The 27,855-nt window shown below is 39.1% G+C and overlaps 1 protein-coding gene and 1 pseudogene across 2 annotated transcripts; both read left to right on the top strand.

The window, feature by feature from the left end:
* The first annotated feature begins 1,320 nt into the window (after nucleotides 1–1,320).
* On the top strand, nucleotides 1,321–11,498 carry Prr27 (proline rich 27). 2 transcript variants are annotated; one of them, XM_052199789.1, is made up of 5 exons: nucleotides 1,321–1,371; nucleotides 3,281–3,304; nucleotides 6,588–6,611; nucleotides 8,080–8,961; nucleotides 11,469–11,498. In XM_052199789.1, the coding sequence occupies exons 1-5, from the start codon at nucleotides 1,321–1,323 to the stop codon at nucleotides 11,496–11,498; spliced, it is 1,011 nt and encodes a 336-aa protein (XP_052055749.1). The 2 variants fall into 2 exon arrangements, with proteins under 2 accessions (XP_052055749.1, XP_052055750.1); XM_052199790.1 differs by lacking the exon at nucleotides 3,281–3,304.
* A 5,033-nt stretch (nucleotides 11,499–16,531) lies between these two features.
* Nucleotides 16,532–17,679, top strand: LOC127696713 (cilium assembly protein DZIP1-like; annotated as a pseudogene).
* Nucleotides 17,680–27,855: the final 10,176 nt, after the last annotated feature.

Genomic DNA, 27,855 nt, shown 5'->3' with positions numbered 1-27,855 from the left:
CACGAAACAAAACAGAGAGAGTTTCTAAAATATTCAAATAGTTGAACCAATAACTAAGGAAGTACCCCTGAGGATTTTTCCCAGAATTCTCTAATGCTACTCATGTGTAAACAGAATAAGGCATAAATGTCTACCATACATTATCATGTTTAGACAGCATCCATTGTCATGTTTTTAATGTCTCGGAAGGGTGCACTCAGGGATGACAGCAGAAGCCGGGCACCATGGGGCTCAGTTAAGCAGCTGAGCAGGGGCTGGAAATAGTAAGATGCAGACATTGTGGACTTCCCCCAGGCCTGTTTCTGAAAACATACTTTACAACCTTCACTTTCTTAAAGATTCAGCAGCAACCATCCATGGTCTACTGCATCCAACAAATTTGAAATGTTCTCATATTATTAGAACATGCATAATCTAAAATCACTACCTACACCAAAAAACCATAGGTAATAGCAATAAAGAAAAAAATATGAAAACAATTATAAAAACAGTTAATATATAACTATAAACAGTAACACACCTTAAATATATTGATTATTTAAACATTCATTTCAAATGAATCAATGATTTAATATTATTATTCTTAGTAAAACACATCAGGTTGAATATGTCTGTCTTTCACATTTGGAAACTCAGAAGTATGCTACAATATTCCCTTTGTATAGACATATTTTTATACAAACTGGAAATGCTTTATGTTTTTGAAGAAAGAAAAACCTATAAACATCAACAGTAAAGCAATTAAAGATGTGTTGTTGTTCTACCAAAAAACCCTAACCAAGGCATACACTTGAGTACATTGAGTACTCCTTTATTCTTAGGTGACAGAAAATTTGAGCCAATTAAAGATCTAGTATGCCAAAGGGTGTGTTGGCAAAAAGAAAAAGAAAAACTGAAAGTGAGAAATTTTTCCAGTTAGATGGTATCAGTCTCCCACTGATTCCTCAGATGCAAACTCTCCATAAGGTACCCTACACGTGACTACTTAAGACAGTTGTGTTATCTAGTATGTCCTCCAAGACAAATTGCAAAAGACCCCCTTGAATAAAAAAAGTGAGTTGAGTTCCATGTAAAGAAAATTTAGTCAGAATTACTGAAAAGAGAAATCAAAGAGAATGGGCTTTAGTGCCTTCCCTGCCAAGCCATGCTGAAAGCAGTTAAATAGCAGTACATCTTTTCTGTCCAGTGTCTTCCTCGTCAGCCTAGTAAAGTCAGCCCACTTAAAATCTGTTTCTCTCTCAGAGAGAAATAACTTAAAACATTCTGTATACGTTCTGAAAAAAATAAATTCTACTATTCATGTTCATAGGCTCCATCAAGATGAGGTTACTTCTTTGGGCCTGCATCGTATGTGTTGCTTTTGCAAAGAGGGTAAGTAACTGAACTTTCAAGCAATGGGTATAAATATCAAGTATGTGTTGGTGAAGAGTCAAACTGAAGATGAAGTGAGTATAGTGCTTATACGAGTCATCAGGTTGTGGGAATAAATGTGGCAGTGTATACATCTTGAAAGGAAATCTTCAAAAGCCAGATAATGTGGATCTAAAACCTGGCTGTCTCCTGAGAGGCTCTTCCAGAGCCTGACAGATACAGAGGAGGATCCTCACAGAGAAACATTGGATTGAGCACAGGGTCCCCGATGGAGGAGTTAGAGAAAGGACTGAAGGAGCTGAAGAGGTTTACAGCCCCATAGGATTGTAAACAATAATGACAATCAACCAGATCCATCAGAGCTCCCAGGGACTAAACCACCAACCAGGGAGTAGACATGGAGGGACCCTTGGCTCCAGCTGCATATGGAGCAGAGAATGGCTTTGTCTGCCATCAACGGAAGGAGAGGCCCTTGGTCCTAGGAAGGCTCGATGCCCTAGTGTGGGGGAATGCCAGGGCAGAGGGGCAGGAATGGGTGGGTAGGGGAGCACCCTCACAGAAGCAGGGGGGGGGGCAGGAATGGGTTAGGGGGTTTTGGAGGGCAGGGAACCAGGAAAGAGGATAACATTTGAAATGTAAAATAAAGAAAATATCCAATTTACAAAAAAGAAAAGAAAAGAAGAAAAGGAAAAAAACTGTGGAACAGATCAACAGCATTGAATGGACTGAGATCAGATCAGGAAACAGGAAGGAGAAAGCATTATAGGGAACTACAATCCTGTGTAGACAGTTTTAGCAGGTTTTTCTCGACAGTGAAATCCTAGTAGAGAAACAAAGGATGCTCAAAAGGGCCAAAGGAATGGACATGGTAACGTTCAGTGTAAGGTGAACTGATGAGGCTCTAGATCAGTTTCTCGTTCAGAATTCCACTGTGTAGTCCTGGCTTGCCTGGCACTCCTGACAGAGACCAAGCTGGCCTCAAGCTTGGGGCTTTGTCTGCCTTTGCTTCCTAGGTGCTGGAGATAAAGGTGTGGGGTTGAAAACAGTTTTAATTCTAGCAAATGAGTGTGTTAAACTCTCTCTTTGGAAATGTAGGAAAATATACTCTGAGTAATTGTTTAAATGCTAGATAAGACAATTAATGAATGTGCTTAACAAAATGACTAAGATTGAGTAGAAATTCAGACTACTCAATGCTTCTAATTATTATTAGCATCTTGGCTAAATTTCAAAATACTATGTCCCTTAAATGTACCTAAATTAATTTGAAATTCTTAAAATAGTATATGCTGAGTTTCCTACACTAGCTTTTATTCTGTATGGTACTTTATCTATGGTGAATTCCAAAGTCACAATTTCTATAGTGAATTCAGGAGACATAACAAAGTTTTATTAGAAAATAATGTATAGGTCTACAAAATGACACTAGACCACACACAAACATAGACACACACACACATACACACACACACACGTACACACAAACATACATACATACATACATACACACATATACACACATACATATATACACACACATGCATATACACATACACACACATACACATGCATACACACAAACATACACATACACGCACATACATACAGACACACATACACACACAGCAACACTAGAGTGGTAAAACAACACATACGAATAAGAGCCAAACGGCCTCTCACATTGCAAAGATTTTCCTACATACACAATGCTGCAAAGTAAACTCTTTTTAGCCAAAATAAAAGTTCCTGTCGAAAACATCATAATGATTATGATGTCAGGCTTCAGACCAGGGACTCATAGTCAAGAAAATAATTGTGATAAGATGATGCAAATTCTTCAGTAAAAGGAAAGTCTGAATGCGAGTGTTCTCAAATAACCACATTAAAATATTTCTCTCTCTTTTTTTAGAGACGTTATCCCTTCATTCATAAGGTAAAACAATTCAATTTCTTTAAAAATTATTATTTTATCATTAAAGTATATTTGCATTTAAAGGTTTTCTATTTTCTTAGCAATGCAATGACTTTAATTGCTCTTAAAATACTGTTTTATTAGTTTCTTCAGATAAGGTGAAAAAAATTATAGAATATAAATATACTCATTCCAAATGTATTTGCCAGCAAGCCTTCATTTCTGATAACCAGAAGCATGGGATGAACTCCTTTTATGGTGGAATCAAAGTTTGTTATGTCCTGATTTACCTTCACGCCTCTATGATATTTCTTCATTGGTACTTAGGTGATATAACCAATGAGAAAATGATGGCATGAAAGATTAGAACAGAAGAAAACAAGATGTTAAACCACTACATATTCAATTATATTTTGTGTTTGTATATGGGTTGATCTTTCTTTTAAGAAGGTTGAGAAAGTGTCTCATGTGGCCCAGACTGGCCTTTAAATCTGTTTCTAAGCCTGACCCTGACTTTCCATCTCCTACCTCCATCTCCCAGGGGTTAGGATTGTAGGCATCTACCATCATGCTGGACTGAATTTCATCTAGATACTGAAAACTACAATTAGTATGAGTACATATGCCAAGGAGCTGAGTGATTTCTGTGCAGCAAATAATCATGAATCATTTCATGTAGCCGACAAATGCACTTACCAATATTTGATTTTCTTCAGTACTTTATAATTTTTATCTCAAAATCTGATGACAGATGTGTGCTAGGAAAGTTACAAGTATCCTTAGCCACCTGTGTGTTATGGGTAGATCGGAAAGCACACTAAAATCAATAAATAAATATATAAATTTTAACAAAGGGTCTGAGGTGTAAAAGCTTCTGAAGAAAAACAGCAAAACTTCTGACAAAGCAGCTAAAATCCTTTGAAACTTTTCAAAATTGAAACATTAATATATTCAAATTTTACATTAACAGTCATCATCAGATTCTGGGTGTTCTTCAATAATAAAAGTAACTAACACTTGCCCCTGGGGCTGCCCTGGAATGTTATTTATTTTAAAATTCTCACTCCCTTAGGGAATATGGAAAAAAATCAGTGGAAAACTTTGTGATTATTAATTTTATAAAAATCAATATAAAATTGGAAAGTAATATCAAATTTTAAATGGAAAGTTTGGCTGGTCTGGTTGCAGTTTTTGATAGCTAGGATCCTAATGCCTACAGCCAGCATATCAGAGAGCAAGCACTGTGTGTGTGTGTGTGTGTGTGTGTGTCTGTCTGTCTGTCTGTCTGTCTGTCACATAATACTATTCAAGAAAAAACTTATTTCAAAAAAATTAAATATTTCAAAAAATATTTCAAAGACCCTGGAAAAATGTAAATTTACTGAGAAGCTGGGCAGAAGGCCTCATTTCATAGCTAAGATTTTATAGGAAGCACAGAAGGAGATATAATGTATATCTGTCATAAACAAGAAAGTAGATATAAAAAATGAATCAAATGTTTTGGCTCTAGTACTTGAGAGTTTCTAAATAGATTGTGAACCAAAAAATTGAAGTGGTAGTATAAAAACACTGGAACTGGGTGGACAGTAGTCCCTGAATGTTCACGGTGTTCTGTGTATACGGGGCTCATAGGGGCTGTGCATGTGTGTGGTAGTGTGTGTGGACACTGCTGCAGAGGACAGACAGTTAGGTTGGCATCTTACTCAGTCGCTCTCTACCTTATGTTTTCAGTCAAATCTCTTCTCTTGTTTAGTCCATGGCGAGGCCAGGCTAGCTGGTCAACAAACTGTAGCTATCCACCTCTTGGCAGGCCCTACACTCCCCGCACTTCAAACTAGTATTAGCGGTGCACACCTCTGTGTCTGCACCTTTTCCTTTAGATAATTCCATATACACAGTACCCTTTACTTTGTATTAGTTCTTTGAGTTTTTTTACAAGGATTTTGATCATATCTACCACTCTTCCCCCGATTGCTTGTATATGGGAGCTGGAGATAAAATGCAGGTCATCATGTTTGCACAACAGACACGTTGCTGACTGAGCCTTCTCCTCGGCCCTGTATATCATGTCAATCTTTACATTTTATTTATTTATATAACATTCTGTTTCTTTAAATTTTTTCATACAATGTATTTTGATCTCCTACCTCCCTCCTGCCCACCCCAAGTCGTCCCAGATTCTCCCCATCTCCCTACTCATCCAACTTCATATTCTTTCTCTCTCAGAAAAACTCAAAAAACCAAAAGACCAGAAAAACAAAACAAGACAAAATCAGGAAGACAAAAAACACTAAACAATAACAAAAGAAAAGCACACACAAAAAAACAGAGCGTCTGTTTTGGGTTAGTAAAGTACTCCTGAGCATGAGTGAGGCCTGCCCTGCAGTGAGCATGTCACTCCATTGGAGGAAGACAGTCATTCCCTCTTCCAGCAAGCACCAATTGCAGACTTCTTCTTGGCGGGGGGCAGGACTTAGTGTCCACTTCCTCCTCTTCACAGGTCTCATGCATGCTGCCACAGTGTCTGAGTCAATGTGTGGATCGGTGTGGTGTCTGGAAATCCTCCACCACTCCGTGGAGTCCTCCACCACTTCTGGCTCTTACATTCTTTCTGCCTCCTCTTCTCAATATATCCCTGATGCTTGAGTCTAGGGGTTTGATAAAGACATCTCATTAAAGGCTAAGCGCTCCATGGTCTTTCCCTGTCTGCACATTGACCAGTTGCAGGTCTCTGTGTTAACTAATATCTAATGCAAAAAGCTGAGCAATACACTAGTCAATGGATATAGCAATGTCTCATTACAAGTCTCTGTTATTCTATGCTCAATTATCAGAAGAGTAGTAGTGATTCCCTCCCCACCCCCACCACCTGAGAGCCATCGTCTCACTGAGCCTTGGGTTCTTCTCCTCACTAGCACTGTCCGGTATCACATCACATCTAAAGGATGCTGACTGAAAGTCAGACACCATGGTACCTACATGCCTATGCCCCTAGAACCTGAGGCCCAGCTCGGAGGATTGCCATTGTTTTGAGCATACGGGCTACATGATGACATCATGATACAATCTACATATAAAGGGCCTGGCCCAAGGGCCACATAAGGAGATTCTCTTTTAGAAGAAAAAATTTTAATAATAAGATCATAGATAGTGATAGGGAAACTGAAGACAGGGCAACTGTTGATAGCTCCTAAAAAATAAAACTCCAGAAATGTTGCTACTCACAGCTCCTCCAATTGTAAGCAGAGATTTGAAGTGTTTTGCTTTCCATGGTATCAACTTTACAACAAATCTTTTGTTTCAGAAATCGCCCTCATCCACTGAAGAGGTAAGGTGAATTCACATCTTTTGTATTTTTGGTAATTAAATCTATTAATATGTAGAGTGTACTATTTTTTAGATATCACTTATTATTTAGATAACACTAAATAATGTTGAATAATTCGGTTTTATTGTGTTTTTTTAAGGACTAGGGGCTTCATTTAAAGACATTTTCACTTCCCTTCGTTCATGGACCCACTGTGCATGCACATCTCGTGCATCACAAAACTTTTTATCCACACTGGCATCCTGACCATGATTATGCAAGTAAATGTAGCTACAACGAACTCCTTCCTTTCCTTCTGTTTAGGATTATTTTGGAAATCGCTACCCACTTAATCCATCTCTGAATATCCCGTTTAGCCTATGGAATGATAATTTGCCACCTTTTCTTTTGCTTCCTCTTAACACATTCTAGTGGGTTCAAATGAAACATGAACTTATAGAGTTTGACATTATAAAAAGTATAATTAACAAGGAAGGCAGCACTTGACAAAAAGAAAAATTGTGAAAACTGAATCTGTGTCCATAGGAAGTCTATTATTAGGAAATTACCTTGGCATGCATCTAAATAAGACAATTCTGGGCATGAGAAACATTGAGTATAATTCTTTGAATGGCAGTCAAGCTGTAGCTATATAAGTGACCAATTTCTAAGGTCCTGATTTGCAAACCAGGGGGGAAACATTTATGATAGGAGATAAAATATTATATGCACATGAGTAAGAAATGTCCCTGTTTTCTGTGGATTCTTACATAACGATGTGACCTGAGGTCCCTGGCAGTCTTCCAGAATGGAGTAGATAAATCTAGTAGAACCACCAGAGGAATAGGTAGAGGTCCTACCACAAGAAAGAATTTGAAATTCGATGGTTAAATTCACGACCAATGTTATTAAAATACCCACTGAAAACAGAAATATCACTGGGAAATGTTTATATGAAACGCCAGGGTCATTCTCCGTATTTCCTGCCTGCCCTTCTGATACCAATACCTTGAAAGAAATAAAAGTTTGAGGAAACATGACAAATCTAGGACACAGGTCACAAATAGTACTACACCTGAAAGAAAAATGTGGAACTGAAGGCTTCAAGGAGGACAATTTACAGGGAAGGGGGTGTCCGGTGCAACAGGCACAGGTACAGAACATGGTGGAGACCAGGCTGGAAGGCCCGGACCTGCATCCTATGTTAGTCTTCTGACCCGCATTCAGTGCAGATCTCAGCTACGCCGGTCCTATCCTAGGCAGTGTATCCTTCACCTCTATACAAAGTGCTTCTCCTTCAGCTTGGATTTGTTAGATTTTTCTCAAACTATTTTCATTTCGATAAATATGGGTGCATATTAGTTGTTCTGAAGACTAAATAGATGCCCCTTTAAAAACGTTATTCATATGTGACCACAGTAGGAGCAGAGATAAATACAGCTACATGTATAAACGGTCAACTACAATGAACTCCTTTCCTTCTGTTTAGGATTACTTTGGAAATCGCTACCCACTTAATCCATCTCTGAATATCCCGTTTGGCCTATGGAATGATAATTTGCCACCTTTTCTTTTGCCTCCTCTTAACACTCAACAAGGAAATGCCATCACCAAATTCCCTGGAAATTCTGAGCTTGAAAGAGGGCTCTCTCTATATCCTTGGATTCCCACTGCCTCTAAACTTCGCTATGTATACCAAAGTCTTAACTACCCCGCTGATGGCCCACTAAATGGTCCTGCAATTGTTCCTCTGCCTCCTCCCCGACCCTTTCCTCCCAGGCCATACCCCTTTGTCATACCTCCGAAGGTTTCTGTCGTCTCACCTGTTGGACCTTCCCCTGAAGGCGAGGGTCTGGCACCTGAGTTCCCTGTAGACAAACCTAATTCAGGTCTGCCTCCAGCACTCAAAGTTGAAACACCCGTGCCATCCTCTGAACCCAAACCATTTCCACCCGAACCTGCCCCAGTCCAGTTTGGTGCACCCGAGCCGGCTCCTCCCCAATTAGAGGTGGCTGTGCCTGCTGCAGCCCACCCCATGGCGCCTGAACTCTCTCTACCCATGTCTATGGGAGCACCATCTCTACTACCTGAATCCCCTGCAGGCCAGCCTCCTGAAAACAAACCTACTTCAGGTGAGCCTGCTGTAGCACAGTCTCTGCCGGCGGCTTTCCCAGCTACAGGCCTTGCTGCTGAAGCCAAGCTGCCTGCAGCAGATTCTGCCGCAGGCCAACCTCCTTCTGCTGAACTCCTGGCAAGCCAGTCCTTCGTGGGAAAACTTATTACAGCTGAGCCTACTGAAGCAAAGCCGGAGGGACCTGAGCCTCTCGAGCTCAAATCTGCTAGCCAAGAACCACAGCCTTTTTTTTACCAGGTAAGTTACCCACTTGAACCACTGCAATATACGGGGTTTATAGGCGGGAAAGCACATACCTTCTGTACAAGGAGCACACCCACTTAAGGATTACAGTCTAGTCTTTTAGTGGACAGTCAACAGATAAACTGCAGATATTAAAAAGTGTATAGGGCATTACCATATACCCATAAAAAGAACTTTCAGGAATTGAATATTTGAATGTATCCATTAGAGCCCTGATTCATCTTGTTTCCTCTCCCATCTTGTCATATCTCACATCTTTGATGAACTTCCTATTAGGTAAAAATGATGAGTGGTGGGTGACTGCACAGATGGCTCAATGGTTAAGAGCATTTATTCTCCCAGAGGACCTGGGTTCAATTCCAGGCACCCACATAGAGGCTCATATCCATTTGTAACTTTAATTCCAGGGGATCCAGTACCCTCTTCTGGCCTTCACATGCCCCAAGATGCGTGAGGTATGGTGTGTGTGTGTGTGTGTATGTGTGTGTGTGTGTATGTGTGTGTGTGTTGTGATACATATACATATATGCATAAATAATACAGAAAACATTCCTATACATATAAAAAATAGTTTTAAAGTGATTAGCTAGATAAATTTAACTAATTCATCATATTATAGGAATTAAGGATTTTCTCCCATATACTATGCATATATAATACACACACACACATACAGAAAGAGAGAGACATATACTTGAAAACACACAGCATTTAATCTATAATATGTAATCCCTAAAACTCTGTGCAGGCTACATGCTGAAACACTTACTGGTCTTTTTTTTTTTTTCTGTGTCCTGTATCTTAATAACAACGATTCTTCACAACAGGGGGAACCTCTTCTTCCTCATAATTATTTTTCTTTTCAGATACTATCTCATTATGTAACCAGGACTAGACTAGAGCTCACAGAGATCCACCTGCCTTTGCCTCCTGGGTGCTGGGACTAAAGGTATGCACCACACCCAGCCCCTCCCTTTAATTTTAAACGTATGCTTTATTTCAGACAAGAGACAAAACCATCTTTATGTTAGCCATCTTGTCTGCAAGCAAATTTCTCTGGAAATTTTATAAAGCATCTCAGAATACCTAGATTATTTAGAAAAGAAAGACCCAGTGCTACTAAGTGAAGTATATTGGATCATAAGTGAAAATACCCTTTTTCGTTTTAGGTAGAGAAGTGAGATTGTTTTTGAAAAGTGATATTCATTTGTTTCTGTAAGCCATACATAATAGAGTTGTGGAAGTTGTGGATTAACTACAGTACACTTCCTCAGCTGAAACTACCTTTGAAAAAGACATATATACATACACACATGTGTGTATGTGTGTGTGTGTATGTGTGTGTGCATGCATACATGTGTGAAATGAGAAAATGGGGTGTGGTTGCTAGTTACCAGTTCCTCAGAAGTTAAGACATGATGAATTTATTTCCTGTGTAAAATTTTCAGGCTGTTACTAGAATAGAAAACTCTTCTTTAAACTGATCCAAATTGACTATGACCTTACTACCCCGCAATGATGCCCGTCCTTTAGGAAGCAGCTCCTCTAACGGGGAAGGAGACTGAAATGAGACGTTCTGTCCGTTATGGCCTGCGGGCCATTCACCACCCTCACCCACTTCCCGATCCTCCATCTCACCTCACACACTGTCCTAAGAAGAAAGGCACAGGCCAAAGTGCTCAGCTGATCTCCTCACTTCCTATCTAACTAAAAATAAGTAAAATAAAATGAATAAACTATTTCCAAATCCTTATGCCTCTGTGCTACCCCAAATTATGACCAGGTTATGATTATAAATGTCCACTAGACAAGGAAATAGGGAATTCTACTGAGGTGCCATCCATGTTATACTGAGAATAAATGTGATGTCAGTTAGCACTATCAGTGATGACCCTAACAAATAGCCATCCTAAGGACGTTGGACATTTTCAGTTTGTCCTTAAAACCTTGACTCCAGCTAAGTTATGTGACATTTTATTTTACTAGTATTTAAGATGAAAAGTCTATTAGTGAATAATAGCAAGATATTTGATTCATTTAACAATTTCTCATAGGCATACATATCAAGTTTCTTTCTTGTAAGATACTCAGTGTGAAATAGGTAAAGGGGGAAATCCTGCTTTTCTAGACAGTCTATTAAGATGGGGGAAAAAATCTCTTTCACTTCTACAAGAGTAGCTAAATCCATAGCTACTCCAAGCCATGGTTTGTGATATCTACATATGCATTCAAATAAACTGAAATGTTGTGTTTTAAACTGTTACATGGATGCTTATTAATTGCTATAAGAATATATAATTGTATGAATGCTGCATCTGTATGCAAACAAAAGAGAAAGCATTGTTTCTTTTAAATATGTATTGTGATGAGTACTTTTAGATGACTATTCTATGTAGTTCTTTATAATGAACTCATGAGTAAAGAAAAACAACTTTGCTTTAGATGTAAGAAATTTGACAGTTTATTATACAAAGCTGACATGTTATTTTATTGTTTTACAGATGCCGATGAACAAACCAAAAGAAATCTAAATGTTCTTTCTCTTCTCAACAAATAGTTTACTATGTTTCATTAAAACTACCAGTGTCTCCATATTTGTTGGTTTGTGTCAGATTTCTTTAGACCTATCACAAAATAATATTGATAAAATGCTTTATTTTCAGTTCAAATGATAAAATATATACTTTATAGGTCTAGGTACAGAAATTTAAACCAATTTAAGTATGCAGCAATAGTACCTTTCTTCAAACCAGCTCTAGGATAATGCAACACAAATACATGGTTACCTTTTGTTCTTAAATCCTTTCTCCTAAAGACCATGTGACCACTCACTCCCAGCCCCTGGCCATTTTCTTGGCTTCAAAATGTCATCAACTTTTCTAAACAATTTTTCATTGTGCTTGTGTCAGGAGCCATTCCGTGCTCCTCACAAAGATTAAGCTCTGACAGTCATCTTACAAATAGTGTTCTTACTTTAAAGACAAGGCTTGCCAATTATTAAATAGTTACAAGGCATTTGCAGAAAGATGAAAGAACATACCAAGAAATTATGGACTTTGACTATTGCTGAGAAGGAAAGGCAACAATTGTGAGGTTGAACAGTGATTTTAGTACTTTCTTTTAACTCTTGCAACAAATCACCACAAAATGTGCAGTTTATAAAAAAAAGAAAGAAATCTATTTTCTTATGGTAGGACGATCAAAAGCTCAAAAGCAATTTTACCTACTTAAAAATCAGTGTTGGCAGTATGTGCCATGGAGTGCCCTGGGGAAATTTATTCCAGTCTCTGCCTCCAACTGCCATTTTTTGGCTTCTACCCACCTTCGGTTCTTTGATATGCAGTCACATGCACCCTGTGGACTAAAAGAGAAGCTGAGAAATCTTAGCTTGGTGGATACACAGCAAATCTCAGCACATCTTACCATCCTAGTTAAAATCCAACATCTTAGTTTTCTTCCCACAAAGAACAGCACAGTCGATTTCTTGTCAGATCAGAAAAATCTCAAGTTCCTTACCTTTCACTGCATCAGAATGAGGCGTCTGTCTCCTACTCCTGAACAGTGAACAAAACAAGTGACCAGTTCCCCACATGGTGGCCCCATGATAAGACTGAGACAGGCTAACTCAAATGTTCCCATTCAGAAGGTTACCAATGCTGCACCATTCCAAACAGAAATAGGAAAGTCAAGGTAGAGACATGCACGATTTTCCTCTCTGGAAATAAGTGTTGTAGCCCTGATTCCCTCCAATAATATGAAAAGCGGGCTTTACATCCTTGGACTATCAACGTTTACCTCCTGCTCAGAAGGGTGGAGCCCTGCTATTTTGGACTTCGTTATTTTGCAGCGAATGGAATAACAGTTACCACAGGATGGGGGCTTGGTATAGTGTTCAGAGTGTATAAATATGCAGTTAGAAGATAAAACGTTCTAGAGACAAAAACGGCAACTAGATGACCAAATATTAATGTTTTTCTACTAGAAACTTATGGAGAGACCATACTTTAAGGATAGCCACTCCCTAAAAATCATTTACAGTGAAATAAATGTCAGTTCAATTAATAGTAATATTTTTATACTATGTATGCATTTATATGTATATGCTATTATATATTTATGTACCTATGTATACATATATTTAAAATGTGTAAATATATACATCAAACATCTTTACACACTTTGAAAATATTTTGTCAGTCAGATCCCAAAAGAATCTCAAAAATGAAAGAAAATAAAAGATTCTCTCAGTCAAGCAATTAGTATTTTAGATTATAATTAAATATAAAACCCTGTCTATTTAAAAGAATTAATTACATGAGGACAGAAACAGTCAGTGAAGCCTTTTACTCTGAGGGTTTCTTTGACAACCTAATTTAATAACAAATGTCTTCAGGGTGTTGATCAACTTGCTTTCTGTTAAGGTTCTTGTGCCAATAAATACAATATATGCCCTTTTTCTTCAACAAGTTTCTGTTACTCCACATTGTTCCCTTAGTTTACCTCACCAGCTTCTCTAATGAAGTCTTCACAGGAGGGAGAGGGGGAATTAGTGGGAATCTGTGATTGTTTGTATACGTTCAGCCCAGGGAGTAGCACTATTAGAAGGTGTGACCCTGTTGGAGTAGGTGTGGCCCATTGGAGTAGGCGTGGTACTGTGGGCGTGGGCTTTAAGACTCAAATCCTAGCTGGTTGGAAGTCAGTATTCTGCTAGCAGCCTTCAGGTGAAGATGTAGAACTCTGCTCCTCCTGCACCATGCCTGCCTGGAAGCTGCCATGTTCCTGCCTTGATGATAATGGACTGAACCTCTGAACCTGTAAGCCAGCCCCAGTTAAATGTCCTTATAAGACTTGCCTTGGTCATGGTGTCTGTTCACAGCAGTAAAACCCTAAGACAAAAATCTGTATCTTTTCCCCAAGTTACTTTATTAAACTAAAATTATTTACTTGATCTTCAACATGTGATATGTTAAACAGAATTTTACTTATTGTTCAGGATGAATAAGAAGTCATTTTCCCAGTTGTGTTGAGGTCCAAATCTCCGGCAATGGTGGTTCTCACATCCACATCTAAAGGGAGCATTTCCTGAGGCAGCCTCCTGTCTCATCCCTTCACAGAGAGCTTGTTATAACTCATCAAATCTAAAGTTCACTCACGGCTAAGACAGACTTTAAAGGGTGTGAAAGGGTGAATGTGACCTAGTGGCACGCATCTTACTGCCTTCCCATTGTAAGAAGAGCCAGAGTTCGCGGCCAGCCTGGGTACCAAAGGAACTTGTGACTACCAAGACAATCAAGGATCAGGGTAGGGTAGGCACAGACAGAGGAGACAACAAAAACTATGAAAATTATAAATTTCTAGAAAAATATTCTTTCTTGAATTTGAAGGAAAACAATGACAATTCTTTAGAATATTTTACTCATAAACCTTCACTTTTGGATGTGGGTGTTTGCGCCATGTCTACGCTCCATCTGCCTGCAGTACCTACAAAGGCCAGCAGAGGACGACAGAACCCCTGGGACAGTTAATAGTTGTACGTCACTACACAAGACTTGTGCTCCTTAACATTTTGTACTCTCCCCAGCTCTAAATCTGTAAATTTTTGAACATTGAAGAGTAACCTTTGTAGGCCAAATGTTGAGAAATTCTGAACTAATTGCAAGAATGTAAGGAATATTTTGGAAAAATGTAAAGTTTAGTAGCCTGAGGCTTTAAATGGGCATTCAAACAGCTGTACATAGTAAGGGTCTTATGGAAACTGCTCCTCTCTGATAATCAACAAGAACATGTAGAGCAGGGAATGATTAGAAAGTACTAGTTTATATGATGGGTTCGATGAAAAAAAGGGGGGGGAACCCAGTTGGAAAGTCTATTTTGGTCCATCATATATAAATAAATATATAGAACAGCTCACAGGCTTATGACCCAGAGCAAGGGTTCATCCCCTTTAAGAGGCTACAGCCAGAGAAAAATAAGGGATATGGGGCCTGGAACCATTATCTCCTTAACTAGGCACCCAATTGAGTCAACGTATTTATTCATGCAACTACTGTGCACAGTCTACAAGCCCTTTATTTTTTCCTCCACCTGTACTAAAATCTGGTAATACTTCTGTGATCAACGACCCCGACCCCTTGCTTTCCCTGATCCTACTGGCCTAATGGATGGAACCGAAGAACCAGAGAAATACCAAAAAAAAAAAAAAAAAAAAAAAAAAAAAAAAAAAGTCCTCAGGGTTAGTCCGATCCTTTGTTGTGAATTAAAAGATGCCCGGCCCCATTCTTCTTGTACCTCATTTGATGTGTGGATTATGTTTTGGGTATTCCAGTTTTCTAGGTTAATATCCACTTATTAGTGAGTGCATACCATGATTCACCTTTTGAGTCTGGGTTACCTCACTTAGTATGATGTTCTCTAGCTCCATCCATTTGCCTAAGAATTTCATTGGCCTTGTTCTGAAAAGACTCAGTGAAGCAGTATAGAGCAAAATCAGAACAGGGAAGTGGGAAGGGTTGGGTGGGAAAACAGGGGGAGGGAAGGGGACTGATGGGACTTTCAGGGAGTGGGGGTCCAGAAAAGGGGAAATCATTTGAAATGTAAATAAATATATCAATAAATTAAGATTAAGGATACATGCTCTACTATGTTCATAGCAGCCCTATTTATAATTGCCAGATGCTGGAAAGAACCCAGGTATCCTTCAACAGAAGAGTGGATGCAAAAAATGTGGTATATCTACACAATGGAGTACTAATCAGCCATTAGAAACAATGAATTCATGAAATTCTTAGGCAAATGGATGGAGCTAGAGAACATCATACTAAGTAAGGTAACCCAGACTCAAAAGGCGAATCATGGTATGCACTCACTGATAAGTGGTTATTAACCTAGAAAACTGGAATACCCAAAACATAATCCACACATCAAATGAGGTACAAGAAGAAAGGAGGAGTGGCCCCTTGTTCTGGAAAGACTCAGTGAAGCAGTATTCGGCAAAACCAGAACAGGGAAGTGGGAAGGGGTGGGTGGGAGGACAGGGGGAGAGAAGGGGGCTTATGGGACTTTCGGGGAGGGGGGGGCTAGAAAAGGGGAAATCATTTGAAATGTAAATAAATTATATTGAATAAAAAAATTAAAAAAAAAAGATGCCCGGCTTTTTCCTCAGCTGGTCAATCTCTATGGAAACCACAGGCAATGCCTTCCCCACCCCCCACCCCCACACCAATACCACCATAAAAACTCCCAAAGTGAGAGTCGCATGGTGTGCAAGTTGCTGTAATATTTTTAAGTTCTTCAGATCGCAGCTCTCTGTGGTTGCAAGGTCCTCAGGTGCAGTCTGAACGCTCCACAGAGGAAAGGCCTTAAGCTCCTACAGGCCCTAAGGGCCTACGTGCTGCCATGGCAACGTTCTGGACATCGAGGTTTCAGGCTGCAACTGCTGCATCAGAGGTCCAGACTGTCACTTGCTCACATTGGGTGTCGTGGGACGACACAGGTGACCCGGCCAGGTAAGAAAGACTGCCCTATTCCTCCAGCCGGACTGTAGGCAGTGGCTGGGCTTTCAAGAATGTCCTTCCAGAAACACAGCTGCTACCCTCAGTCCAACAGCCAGCGGAGACTTGACGCTCCAGAGGGAGGTGCAGCCCCCAGGACCTGTGTCATCCCCAACTCGGCCTCTGGATCCCTGCCGTTCTTCCAATTCCGACCTCGTCTGGAGACCATAGACCGGAGGCAGCTGGGCACCATTGATGTGGACAAGGTGGTGGGAACTATGGATGTCCTGACACTTCAGGAGAACATCATAAACATCACCTTCTGCAAACTGGAGAATGAGAAGTGCCCGTACTGCCAGTCGGAGGTGGACCCACTGCTGTTGAAGCTCACCCGCCTGGCACAGCTCACCATCGAGTACCTGGTGCATTCTCAGGAGTTCCTCACCTCACAGCTGAGCGAGGTGGAGGAGCGGTTACGCCTGAGTCTGAGTGGCTCTGAGCAGAACAGACAGCTGCTCACCCAGCAGGCTGAGGATATCAGACTTCTCAAGCAGGAGTGTAGGCGCAGGAAAAGGATGCTGTCTGGCCAGCAGCTGATGATGGGCCAGGCCCACGCCAGCCATTACCAGTGTCGTTTTTGTGGCAAAGCCTTTATGAACCAAGCTTTTCTACAGAGCCACCTCCATCGCCGCCACGTGGCAGATTCTTGTCCTGGGAGAAATGCGAAGGCACGCAATGACAATATCCAGGAGGAGATCAACATGTTGAAGGAGCAGCTGCAGTTCACCAAGACCCAGCTGGAGTCGGCCCAGCACACCCACGGAGTCCGATGCTCTAAAGACTATGAAATGCAGAAAGGAAATGAGGAGGACTTTCAGAAGTTAGTTGTTAGATGGGAGGAGGAAGAAAAGCAGAAACTGGTTGATGAGATGGAAAAAGTCAAGGAGATGTTTATGAAGGAGTTTAAAGACTTAACATCGAAGAATTCAGCTTTAGAATATCAGTTACTGGAAATCCAGAAATCTAATGTGCAGGACAAGCTCAACATGGGCACCTGGAGAGACTCCCCTAGGTTTAAAAACTGATTTCTCTATTCCCGGTGTTTCCAAAATATGCTGCGCATCAAATAAGCCAGTGGACAGATGGAGTTCAAGTTCTCAAGGAAGAAGGCAGGAAGGAGCAGGGTCGGGCCTTTCTCAGGCAACCACAGCCTCCCTGGTGACACAGTGTGACAACTCTGTCAGGTCCAGAGACACTGCTTTGCTGCAGACCTCCCCACTCTCTTACAGTCTTTCCACCCCTTTCTTCTCTATGTTGTCTGCTGACATATATGTGCGCATGTGTGCTTGTGTGCATGTTCTTGTGTGTATGTCCTTGTGTGTGCATTCAATGTTTCAGGGATGAGAGCTCCAAAGCCCCTTATTCTCTACGGTTTGACCAGTTATAAGTCGCTATTAACCACTGCCCACTACAAAAAGTTTCTCTGATAAAAAGGCTAAAAGGTCATTTTATATTTCTGTGAGTATAATATACCATTCAGAAGGCAGTCTGATATTCTATCCAGTAAGCAAAATAACTTGAATCTCATCACAAAACAATTGATTATCCTCATATATTCCTGCCACTATTATTCTGTGATATTTAAACTTTACATTTCTATAACTATACACCTCTCTCCCCCATGTAGAGAAATAGACATCACACAATTTGCATTTTCGATACTCAGGTTTAAATACTTCTCTATCTTTTCAAATATTTTCAGAATCATTTTATTGGCTAAATGTTGATCTCATACAGACTCTGTTACTTGGTCCTTCTTGTATTGTTGAAAACCTATACACGTGGCTGATTCTTTTCTTATTTCTAAGCAAGTGTAAATAAAGGACTATTCAAATTAACAACAAAAATACTTTAAAAGACAATTAGAAGAAAAATTAAATAATATTGGATAATTGAAATAAACAGAATGGGAGGAGAAAGAAAAGAATCTAGGCTTTCTGTGCTGCTCGAACAAGTCAGTGGAAAAGGTAGAGGCAACTCATGAAAACTGAAAATCAAATGAATAGAAATATGTAGCAGTGGAGGGTGGAGGACCAGGGCTGGGGAAACACTAGAAAGTCCCAGAAGTCAGAGAAGCGAGAGGTTCCCAGGACCCAAATGGGATGACAGCAGTGAGGTACCCAACTAAGGGGAGAGAGAACCCCATTTGCAGCACGGCCTGTTCACTTCTTTCCCTGAGCTAAGAGGTAAAAGGAAGTATTTAAGCTGCAAAAATAATGAAGTTTTGTATAAACACTGCATTTGATCATAGAGGAAGATTTACACTTTTCAGTGTTATTGCAAAGTACTGTAAAACACTTCTATCGTTCATGAAATCTAAGTCAGGTGTCATTAAAGAATATTTGTGTAGTTTCCCAATTTGGGCTGCATTGAGATGAGTTGGACTGAGGATGCAAATGTTAACAGGTAAGGTTGATGTCATTTCCTTTGTGAAGACCGATGGTTACCGAGGTTGGTAGAGCAAATTTAACTACATCTTGATCCTGGGAACCTGGGGACTTCCTCAGTAATGTTGCTATCTATCTCATTTAATTTTTGAAAATTGTAATTAACTGGATTGTTTACTTACATTCATAAAGCCTGTGTAGGATAAAAGTTTCTATAGACAAATAAAATAATAAGTACACATGAAACTACCAGTGTCTGGAAAGCTAACGAGTAAAATACCAGTTAAGATACATGGTGATTTTTATTAATCTGTGTTCTTTCTTGTTCATAGAATTAAGTTATCTACTAAAATAAGACCAACAATTCTAGTTTTCCCTGTGATTTTACTGTTTTTGTTGAGTTCCTTATAGTATTGTTCAGCTTGTTTGTCTATCTCTACAACTTTTATGAATACTATTGCATAGTAACTTCAAGTCTTGTTTCTTTTGGTCAATATTAAAATAAAACTATAAGACTTCACTGTGTATGTCTGTGTCTATTTCATAACATCCTTTGCTGAATTCCATTTACCTATAAGATATTTAGATAAATATTTGTTGTTTGTAGTATCCAATTCTTATCCAGTGCTAGTTTCTATCATTATATGATCATTTTTGTCAGGATTTAAAGATGTTTATAACTCTACGCTGCTATCAGAAGCAAGAAACAATGTGCATTATCGGGTAATTACAGACTGTATTTTCCTGCTACACCTCATTTTTGTGTGACAAGATCTTTTACAGATTTGAAAGGGTCTACTGATTGACTTCTTGGACTGACTGACTTCACACCAGGTGTGAAAACATTTGTGTCCCATATGTGTGCATACCAAAGACTCATACCTTAGAAGACATCTTCAGAAATCATGTACGGACAATATTTTTTATAAATGTCATCATTTGTTCCTAGCCACAGCAAGCTTGCTTAAAAGGCTTATGTACAAAATAGGTGTATTGGCAAAAACTGCAGGCTAGAAACTGGCTTGAGTCGTGCAGTTCTTCCTAGTGAAAGCTGACCTTGCGCAGGTAATTCTTTTTTTTTTTTATTCGATATAATTTTTTATTTACATTTCAAGTGATTTCCCCTTTTCTAGCCCCCCACTCCCTGAAAGTCCCATAAGCCCCTTTCTCTTCCCCTGTCCTCCCACTCACCCCTTCGCACTTCCCCGTTCTGGTTTGTGCAGGTAACTCTCACATGCCATATGCAGGAGCCAGAGTTGAGTCCTGAGAGCTGGCATTTTCACAGGATAACCAACATTACAGTTATTCAATGGTTTTTATTCTTGTAAGATCATCATTTTGTTCTCATAGAAATTGGCTTATGTATGACACATAGGTTACTTATATTTGCCAATAATAGTCTTAAAAGACATTATAAAAACTGAAAATTATTGCTCAATATAGAATTAGACTATAACCAAACAAGAATATTAAGATATCCATGACCAAAGTTTCCTAGACCTTACCATGATATGTAAGATACAGCCAGCTTCCCAACATAAAGAAATAGCAACTAACGACTCAATTGTGACACTCATCAGCGTAATCACATTTCTAAAGCATGAACTTCCATCTTATAAATACTACACATTCTATTCCATTGGTCCACTTGCCTGTCCCTGTGCAATACCATGCAGTTTTTAACACTATTGCTCTGTAGTATTGCTTGAGGTCTGGGATACTAATTCCCCCAGAAGTTCTTTTACTGTTGAGAATAGTTCTAGCTATCCTGGGTTTTTTGTTATTCCAAATAAATTTCTAACTCTGTGAAGAACTGAGTTGGGATTTTGATGGGGATTGCATTGAATCTGTATATTGCTTTTGGCAAGATGGCCATTTTAACTATATTAATTACATATGCTTCTATAGAAACTACTCCTATATTCAGTAAGACTGATGGCAGTCTTAACGATACTTATTGGGATCTGGTAAGTATCCAGGCATGATGCTGAACCCCTTAGCTCCTTCACTCCTTCCCCTAACTCTTCCACTGGAGTCACTGGGCTCAATACAATGGTTGGCTGTGAGTATCCACATCTGACATTAGCTGAAATACCAAATTGAGGGAAGATAAAACCTATAGAGACCACCTCCAGTAGATAGGCACAGCCCCCAGTTGAAGAATGCAGCCATCCATCCATCTCTGAATTATTATCCCAGAATTATTCCTGTATAAAGGAAATGCAGGGACAAAAAAATGGAGCAGAAACTGAAGGAAAGGCCAGCCAAAGACACCCCCACACCTTGAGATCCTTCTCATCTGCAGACACCAAACCCCAACACTATTGCTGATGCCAAGAAGTACTTGCTGACAGGAGCCTGGTATAACTTCCCTTTGAGAGGTTCTGCCAGCACTAGACTAATGAATAATTTTTAAGACAGGCTCTCGTTATTTAGTTGGTTTTTTGGTTTTTTTTTTTGTTTGTTTGTTTGTTTGTTTGTTTAGAAATTTCTATGTACAGCAGGTTTCACACAAAAATCCAAGAAACTTCTGCTTGAATGCTATGGTTAAAGGTTGTACCACCATGACCAGTGAGTAAATAATTAAAGATAAAAAACAATTCACAGGCACTATGGTTGATATTTGAGACAGTGAGTTGACTCAGCAGATAAAGATACCTGGTGGCAAACAAGACTGACATCTTGAATTTAATACCCTGGTCCATACAGTAGGAGAGAAGTGATTACTGTCTATTGCGTTCTTGACCTTAACACACAGGCTGTCACACATGTGAACATGCAAACATACAAAATAAATACATAAATGAAAAAATACATAGTGCTTCAAAATGTTCTAGTAATCAAAGTCAAAATCGCAGTGACCTTCAGACATTGAACTAATAAGCAAAAATAACAGGTTGTAGATAGACAAGTCAGTGGGAATGTATTACTTAAAAACATAGTGTAAAGGGTGGGGTTTTTAGGCTCCTGAATGTCTAGAAATTCAAATTTGAGTTACTTTCCTAATCTAAGTAAAGAAACCCAATCATGTGATGATTTGGTTGGAAGCAAAATATCTGTAAAAAAAAAAAAAAGTCTTTTCATTTATACACATGAAAGTCTTCCTACTCCAAAGGAAGAAAGAAGTTCATTTGTTATATGGAAAACAAGATATTCTTAGAAAGATAGTATATCTCATGGATTGGAAGGATTAATATAGTAAAAATGGCCATCTTGCCAAAAGCAATCTACAGATTCGATGGAATCACCATCAAAATCCCAACTCAGTTCTTCATAGAGTTAGAAAGAGAAATCTGCAAATTCATTTAGAATAACAAAAAACCCAGGATATCAAAAACCATTCTCCAAAACAAAAGATCTACTGGGGGAATCACCATCTCCAACCTCAAGCTCTACTACAGAACACTAGAGATAAAAACTGCATGGTGTTGGTACAGAGACAGGCAGGAAGATCAATGGGATAGAATTGAAGACCGAGATATGAACCCACACACCTACCGTCACTTGATATTTGACAAAGGAGCTAAAAACATCCAGTGGAAAAAAAAAGACAGCATTTTTATTTGGGTTTTCTATTGTTGTTGTTGTTGTTGTTGTTTTTGATGTTGTTGTTGAATTTGGTTTTTTCAAGACAGGGTTTCTCTGTGTAGCCCTGGCTGTCCTGGAGCTCACTCTGTAGACCAGGCTGGCAACTCAGAAATCCACCTGCCTCTGCCTCCCAGAGTGCTGGGATTACAGGCATGCACCTCCGCAGCCACCACAGCCACCACTGCTGCCCGGCTCAAAGACAGCATTTTTAACAAGTGGTGCTGGATCAACTGGAGGTCAGCATGCAGAAAAATGCAAATCGACCCATTCTTATCTCCTTGTACAAAGCTCAAGTCCAAGTAGATCAAGGACTTCCACATAAAACCAGACTCACTGAAGCTTACAGAGGTGAAAGTGGGGAAACCTTGAGCACATGGGCACAGGGGAAATTTCCTGAATAGAAACCAATAGCCTATGCCCTAAGAACAAGAATTGACAAATGGGACCTCATAAAACTGCAAAGCTTCTGTAAGGCAAAGGACACTATCAATAGAACAAAATGGCAACCAACAGATTGGGAAAATATCTTTACCAATCCTACATCCGACAGAGTGTTAATATCCAATGTATACAAAGAACTCGAGAAGTTAGACTCCAGAGTATCAAATAACCCTACTAAAATGAGGTACAGAGCTAAACAGGGAATTTTCAACTGAGGAAACTCGAATGGCTCTGAAGCACCTAAAGAGATGCATCCTTAGTTATCAGGGAGATGCAAATCAAAACAACCCTGAGATTCCACCTCACATCAGTCAGAATGGCTAAGATGAAAAACTCAGGGGATAACAGATGCTGGAGAGGATGTGGAGAAAGAGGAACACTTCTCCATTGTGGGTGGGGCTGCAAGCTGATAAAACCATTCTGGGAAACAGTTTAGTGGTTCCTCAGAAAATTGGACATAGTACTACCTGAGGACCCAGCTATAGCATCCCTTGGCATATACCCAGAAGATACTCCAACATGTAATAAGGACACATGCTCCACTATGGTCGTAGCAGCCTTATTTATAATAGCCAGAAGTTGGAAAGAACCCAGATGTCCTTCAACAGAGGAATGGATACAAAAAATGTGGTATATATACATAATAGAGTACTATTCAGCCATTAAAAACAATGAATTCATGAAATTCTTGGGCAAATGGATGGAACTAGAAAGTGTCATCCTGAGTGAGGTAACCCAGTCACAAAAGAACACACATAGTATGCACTCACTGATAAGTGGATATTAGCCCAAAAGCTCAAAATAAACATGTTACAAGTCACAGACCACAGGAAGCTCAAGAAGAAGGAAGACCAAAGGGGGGAGGGGTGCTTTAGTTCCTAGGAGAAAGGGAACAACTATGTAATATGTTTACAGGAACAACTTTGGAGACAAAGTGTGGAGCAGAGACTGAAGGAAAGGCCACCCAGAGACTGTCCTACCTGGGGATTCATCCTATATACAGTCTCCAAACCCCAAATCTGCTATGGATAACAAGAAGTGCATACCGAAAGGAGCCTGTTATGGGTGTCTTTTGGAATGGCCCTGTCAGAACCTTACAGATACAGAGGCGAATACTCTGTAATAGCAGCCAACCATTGGACTGAGCCTGAGGTTCACAATAGAGGAGTTGGAGGGCAGACTGAAGGAGGTGGGGGGGGGGGGGCGGAGGGAGTGTACCTCCATGGGAAGAACAACAATGTTGGCCAACCAGACACCCCAGGGCTCCCAGAGACTCAGCCATCAACCAAGGGGGTATACATGGTTCCAGCCAAAAGAGTGGCAGAGCAGTGCCTTGTTCAGGCATCAGTGGGAGGAGAGGTCCTTGGTCCTGTGAAGGCTCAATAGAGGCCCAGTGTGGGGAAATCAAGTGGGGGTCGTGGGAGTGAGTTAGGTGGAGGAGCATATTCTTGAAGGCAGGGAGTGGGAAGATGGGGTGGGGGTTTTCAGGGAGGGGGGAAACCAGGAAGGGGTATAACATTTGAAATGTAAATGAGGAATATAGTCAATAAAAAAAGATAGTATATTTTGAATAAGCCAAGAGAATGGTTGGGTGAATGGACAGACAGACAGACAGACAGACAGACAGACAGACAGACAGACAGACAGACAGATAGATAGATAGATAGATAGATAGATAGATAGATAGATAGATAGATAGAGGTAGGTAGACAGACAGACAGAAGATAGAGGAGAGATAGAGAAATAGAATAGATGTGTGCATAGTACACACACACACACACACACACACACACTAGTTCATAGCCATCTTTTTATGTTCTTCTTTGTGTTGCTAAGGCAGAAGACAACATCATATTTCTCCTTCTACCAACTACTAAGCCTTCCTTAAAAGCATCCTCAAGGGTGAGCAATGAACACTATTCCATTGTAGCCATTTTCCCAGCCCTTCTACATCTCATCCTCAGGATAACACAACAGTTCAGTCTGCACATATGACTGCTCAGGCACTATCAGTCCCATTATTTCCTCACAAACAGGGCAAATTTACCAGCCAGAGACTCCTCAGGGGAAGTCTGGGTGGCAGCCCCATAAGCCCTGACTCTAAAACTGTAACCTCCTTGGAGGAATCCCCTCTCTTTCTCACCCTAACCCTGCTCTTCACACATATTTCCTAATACCAATACTTTTTTTTTTCAATTGCTAAAACTAAAACCAAATGTTGTACTTGGTTTCCTTTTCTCTAAAATTATATATTTGATTTTCAATAAATCTAGTTAGCTAGATATCAAGGCTTCAAACCTTGCAGAATTCACTTATCTATATACATGCTTACATTGATATCATCACGATGACGCCTCATTTCCAGACCTTTGCTACAAACTCTTAAATTGCTTCCTGTTATGTTACTGCACACTATATACCCAATTACTGCATTCTTTCAATATAAAACTCATAACGATTGTGTAAAATTGTATCTGATCTAATTTTTATTATTTTAGGATATTTTAAGTGTACCATTTACTCCTTATTTCCATTATAAAAAGGACATTGAATTAAATATACAAATCATATGTTAATAAGAGACTATTTGCCAATGAGATGAAACAATTCTACCATCTAACTGATGATGCTTTTCACTCTGTGTAGGAAAAAAATTGTTTTGCCTGTGAACCTTCTATTCACATTTTAGCCTAGATTTCATAAGATTCTACTCCATGATAGAAAAGGATCAAATGTCCTGAGATAGATACAGATCAGGGAAATGACTAAATACTGGCTAGTTCTAGGAACGCTTCACTCAAGTGTTGCCGGAAAGATTGATATTAGCAAGAAAACAGATCAAACGGAACTATGAAAAGAGTTTAAGTATCTGTGAGATTGAATCTCAGATCATATCAGGAACAGCTTGCCTATCTGCAAGCTTGAAAATAAGGTAATACTATTAAAAGAGACTCAGAGTCTGGTCTATTGTAGGTATTTTTCTTCAGAAGGAAAATGTGTTTATTACATGGAAACTAAAAATAGAATACAATAGTATTACAATAAAATTTTACAATAGTAAATTTATTTAAATCTAAGGATATCAGTAATTACTTAATTCACACATATAAATTTAAGAAAATGAAGTCAGAGCACAAGCTCTCAGGGGATCCCAGGAAAGTGTTCTTAAATGGAATTGGTTGTAGTGGTTACTTAATTTCAAGACTGTTTGAGGTTCTAACATCTGAAAAGAACACAAACACTGAATTAATAGCATTATGTTATTTTCATATCGAATTTTATTGACATAAGAAAGTCACTCAAAGTGGCCAATTATTAAAACCAAGAAATTTTGTCTTATAAATTTTGTTACCATTTATTGCTGAAATTTATTTTTTCTATATATGAAATATATTCCTTTAAAAACATCCTTTTAGATTTCTGGAGGGGTTAAGATGGTTATTGCTGACAATAATGAGTGATTTAAGAAAATATTATTAATTGTAAGATTAAGTAAAACTCATTTACTTTCAAATTATAACTGAGACTTTACCTATTTTTGATAAAGAAGGAATGCAATGACATTTTACTAATATATTTCTCCTGGCATGTCACTAATTAAATGCAAAATGGTAGAGGAACACATGAACATACAGATGAGGTTTGTAGATGATAGATATAAGGAAACACATACATAGATGCAGAGATGCATAAATACATAGATGATAAATGATAGGTAAATATATATCATGTATCATGTATCAGTATCATGTATCATATATTATATATTATATATTATATATTGTGTACTGTATATCATTATATATTTTTATTATTATATTACATATTATATATTATAGATAGACAAACAGACAGACAGATAGATGATTAATTGTTGCGGTCCAAGAGTCACCCCACAAATCACACAAACACCACTGATATTTAAACATGGAAAATTTATTAAATGCACACCCCAAGACTGACCAACCAGAGCAACAGCTCAAAGCTGCACTAAAGACATTTATCAAATCCATCTTATAAAGGTTAAAATGTAAAAACCACAATGAACTCATATGCAGGTGCTGTAAGTCCCACCTGGTGGTCGGCCCCAGGAAAGGGTCTTTTCATTCCTTACCCTGAATAATTTTCTCTCAAATCTTTGTGAGAAAGAACAGAAGTGGAAACACTGCTCTTGTGCTTAGCTACGTACCTCTCCATTTAATCAGTCTGTCAACATCCTTGTTCTGTTTCTTACATCAGGCTCCTCTGTGTGAGTTTAGAGACTTTGATTCTTTCAAAATCTGATAGAGGAGCAGAGGGTGATGATATCCTTTGTCATCTGAAGAGAACATTGTTTATAGTTTTCCAGAACTGAAAGAAAATGAAATATTGAATGTCAATATTGTGTAAACTCTCGTACAGAGAGCATAGCATTTTTAATTTGTGGAATGTTTTCATAGCTCACTTCTTTTAATTCTGCTCAGAGCAACCCTGTGAAGTACTTTTAGCAAAGTCAGTGCATGTTCCATACTACAGTTTAGCCAACTCACCTCCCAGCTGGTTTTGACAGTGGCTGACAATTCTACATATAGCTTCACAAAAGAAGAGAATTTTTTCACCTCTCCTGTCTGCTACTTTTAAGGTTCATTCTCCTCTGTCATAACTGGTTGCTTTGTTCCAACTTAGTTGGTTTCTGGTAGCTTTGGTTTCCTATCTCTACACTCTAGTTCCATGCCTATGCATTCCTAGCCTACCTTTCATTTTCTGTTTGTTTAATGGATAGATACTTTTCCTGTGACTATCCCTTCAACACTTTTTCTCAGGGCACATTCTCTTCTAGTGCTAGCATTACCGAGTATATATTATGGCTCTGTATGCACAATAAGAAGCTATTTTCTGAGCTTGAATAATACTGTGTATATATGATTCAAGGCATAAATGAG

Source organism: Apodemus sylvaticus, chromosome 11 (assembly GCF_947179515.1).
Source record: "Apodemus sylvaticus chromosome 11, mApoSyl1.1, whole genome shotgun sequence".
In the NCBI taxonomy this organism is placed as follows: domain Eukaryota; kingdom Metazoa; phylum Chordata; class Mammalia; order Rodentia; family Muridae; genus Apodemus; species Apodemus sylvaticus.
This window is presented reverse-complemented; position numbering and strand designations above follow the sequence as displayed.

What these genes read in the sequence shown, in the direction of transcription:
- Prr27 (XM_052199789.1), top strand. Translation starts at nt 1,321, where the DNA reads ATGAGGTTACTTCTTTGGGCCTGCATCGTATGTGTTGCTTTTGCAAAG. An exon ending in GTGTTGCTTTTGCAAAGAGG is followed by an intron (nt 1,372 to 3,280) that starts GTAAGTAACTGA and finishes CTCTTTTTTTAG; the next exon opens with AGACGTTATCCCTTCATTCA. An exon ending in CGCCCTCATCCACTGAAGAG is followed by an intron (nt 6,612 to 8,079) that starts GTAAGGTGAATT and finishes CCTTCTGTTTAG; the next exon opens with GATTACTTTGGAAATCGCTA.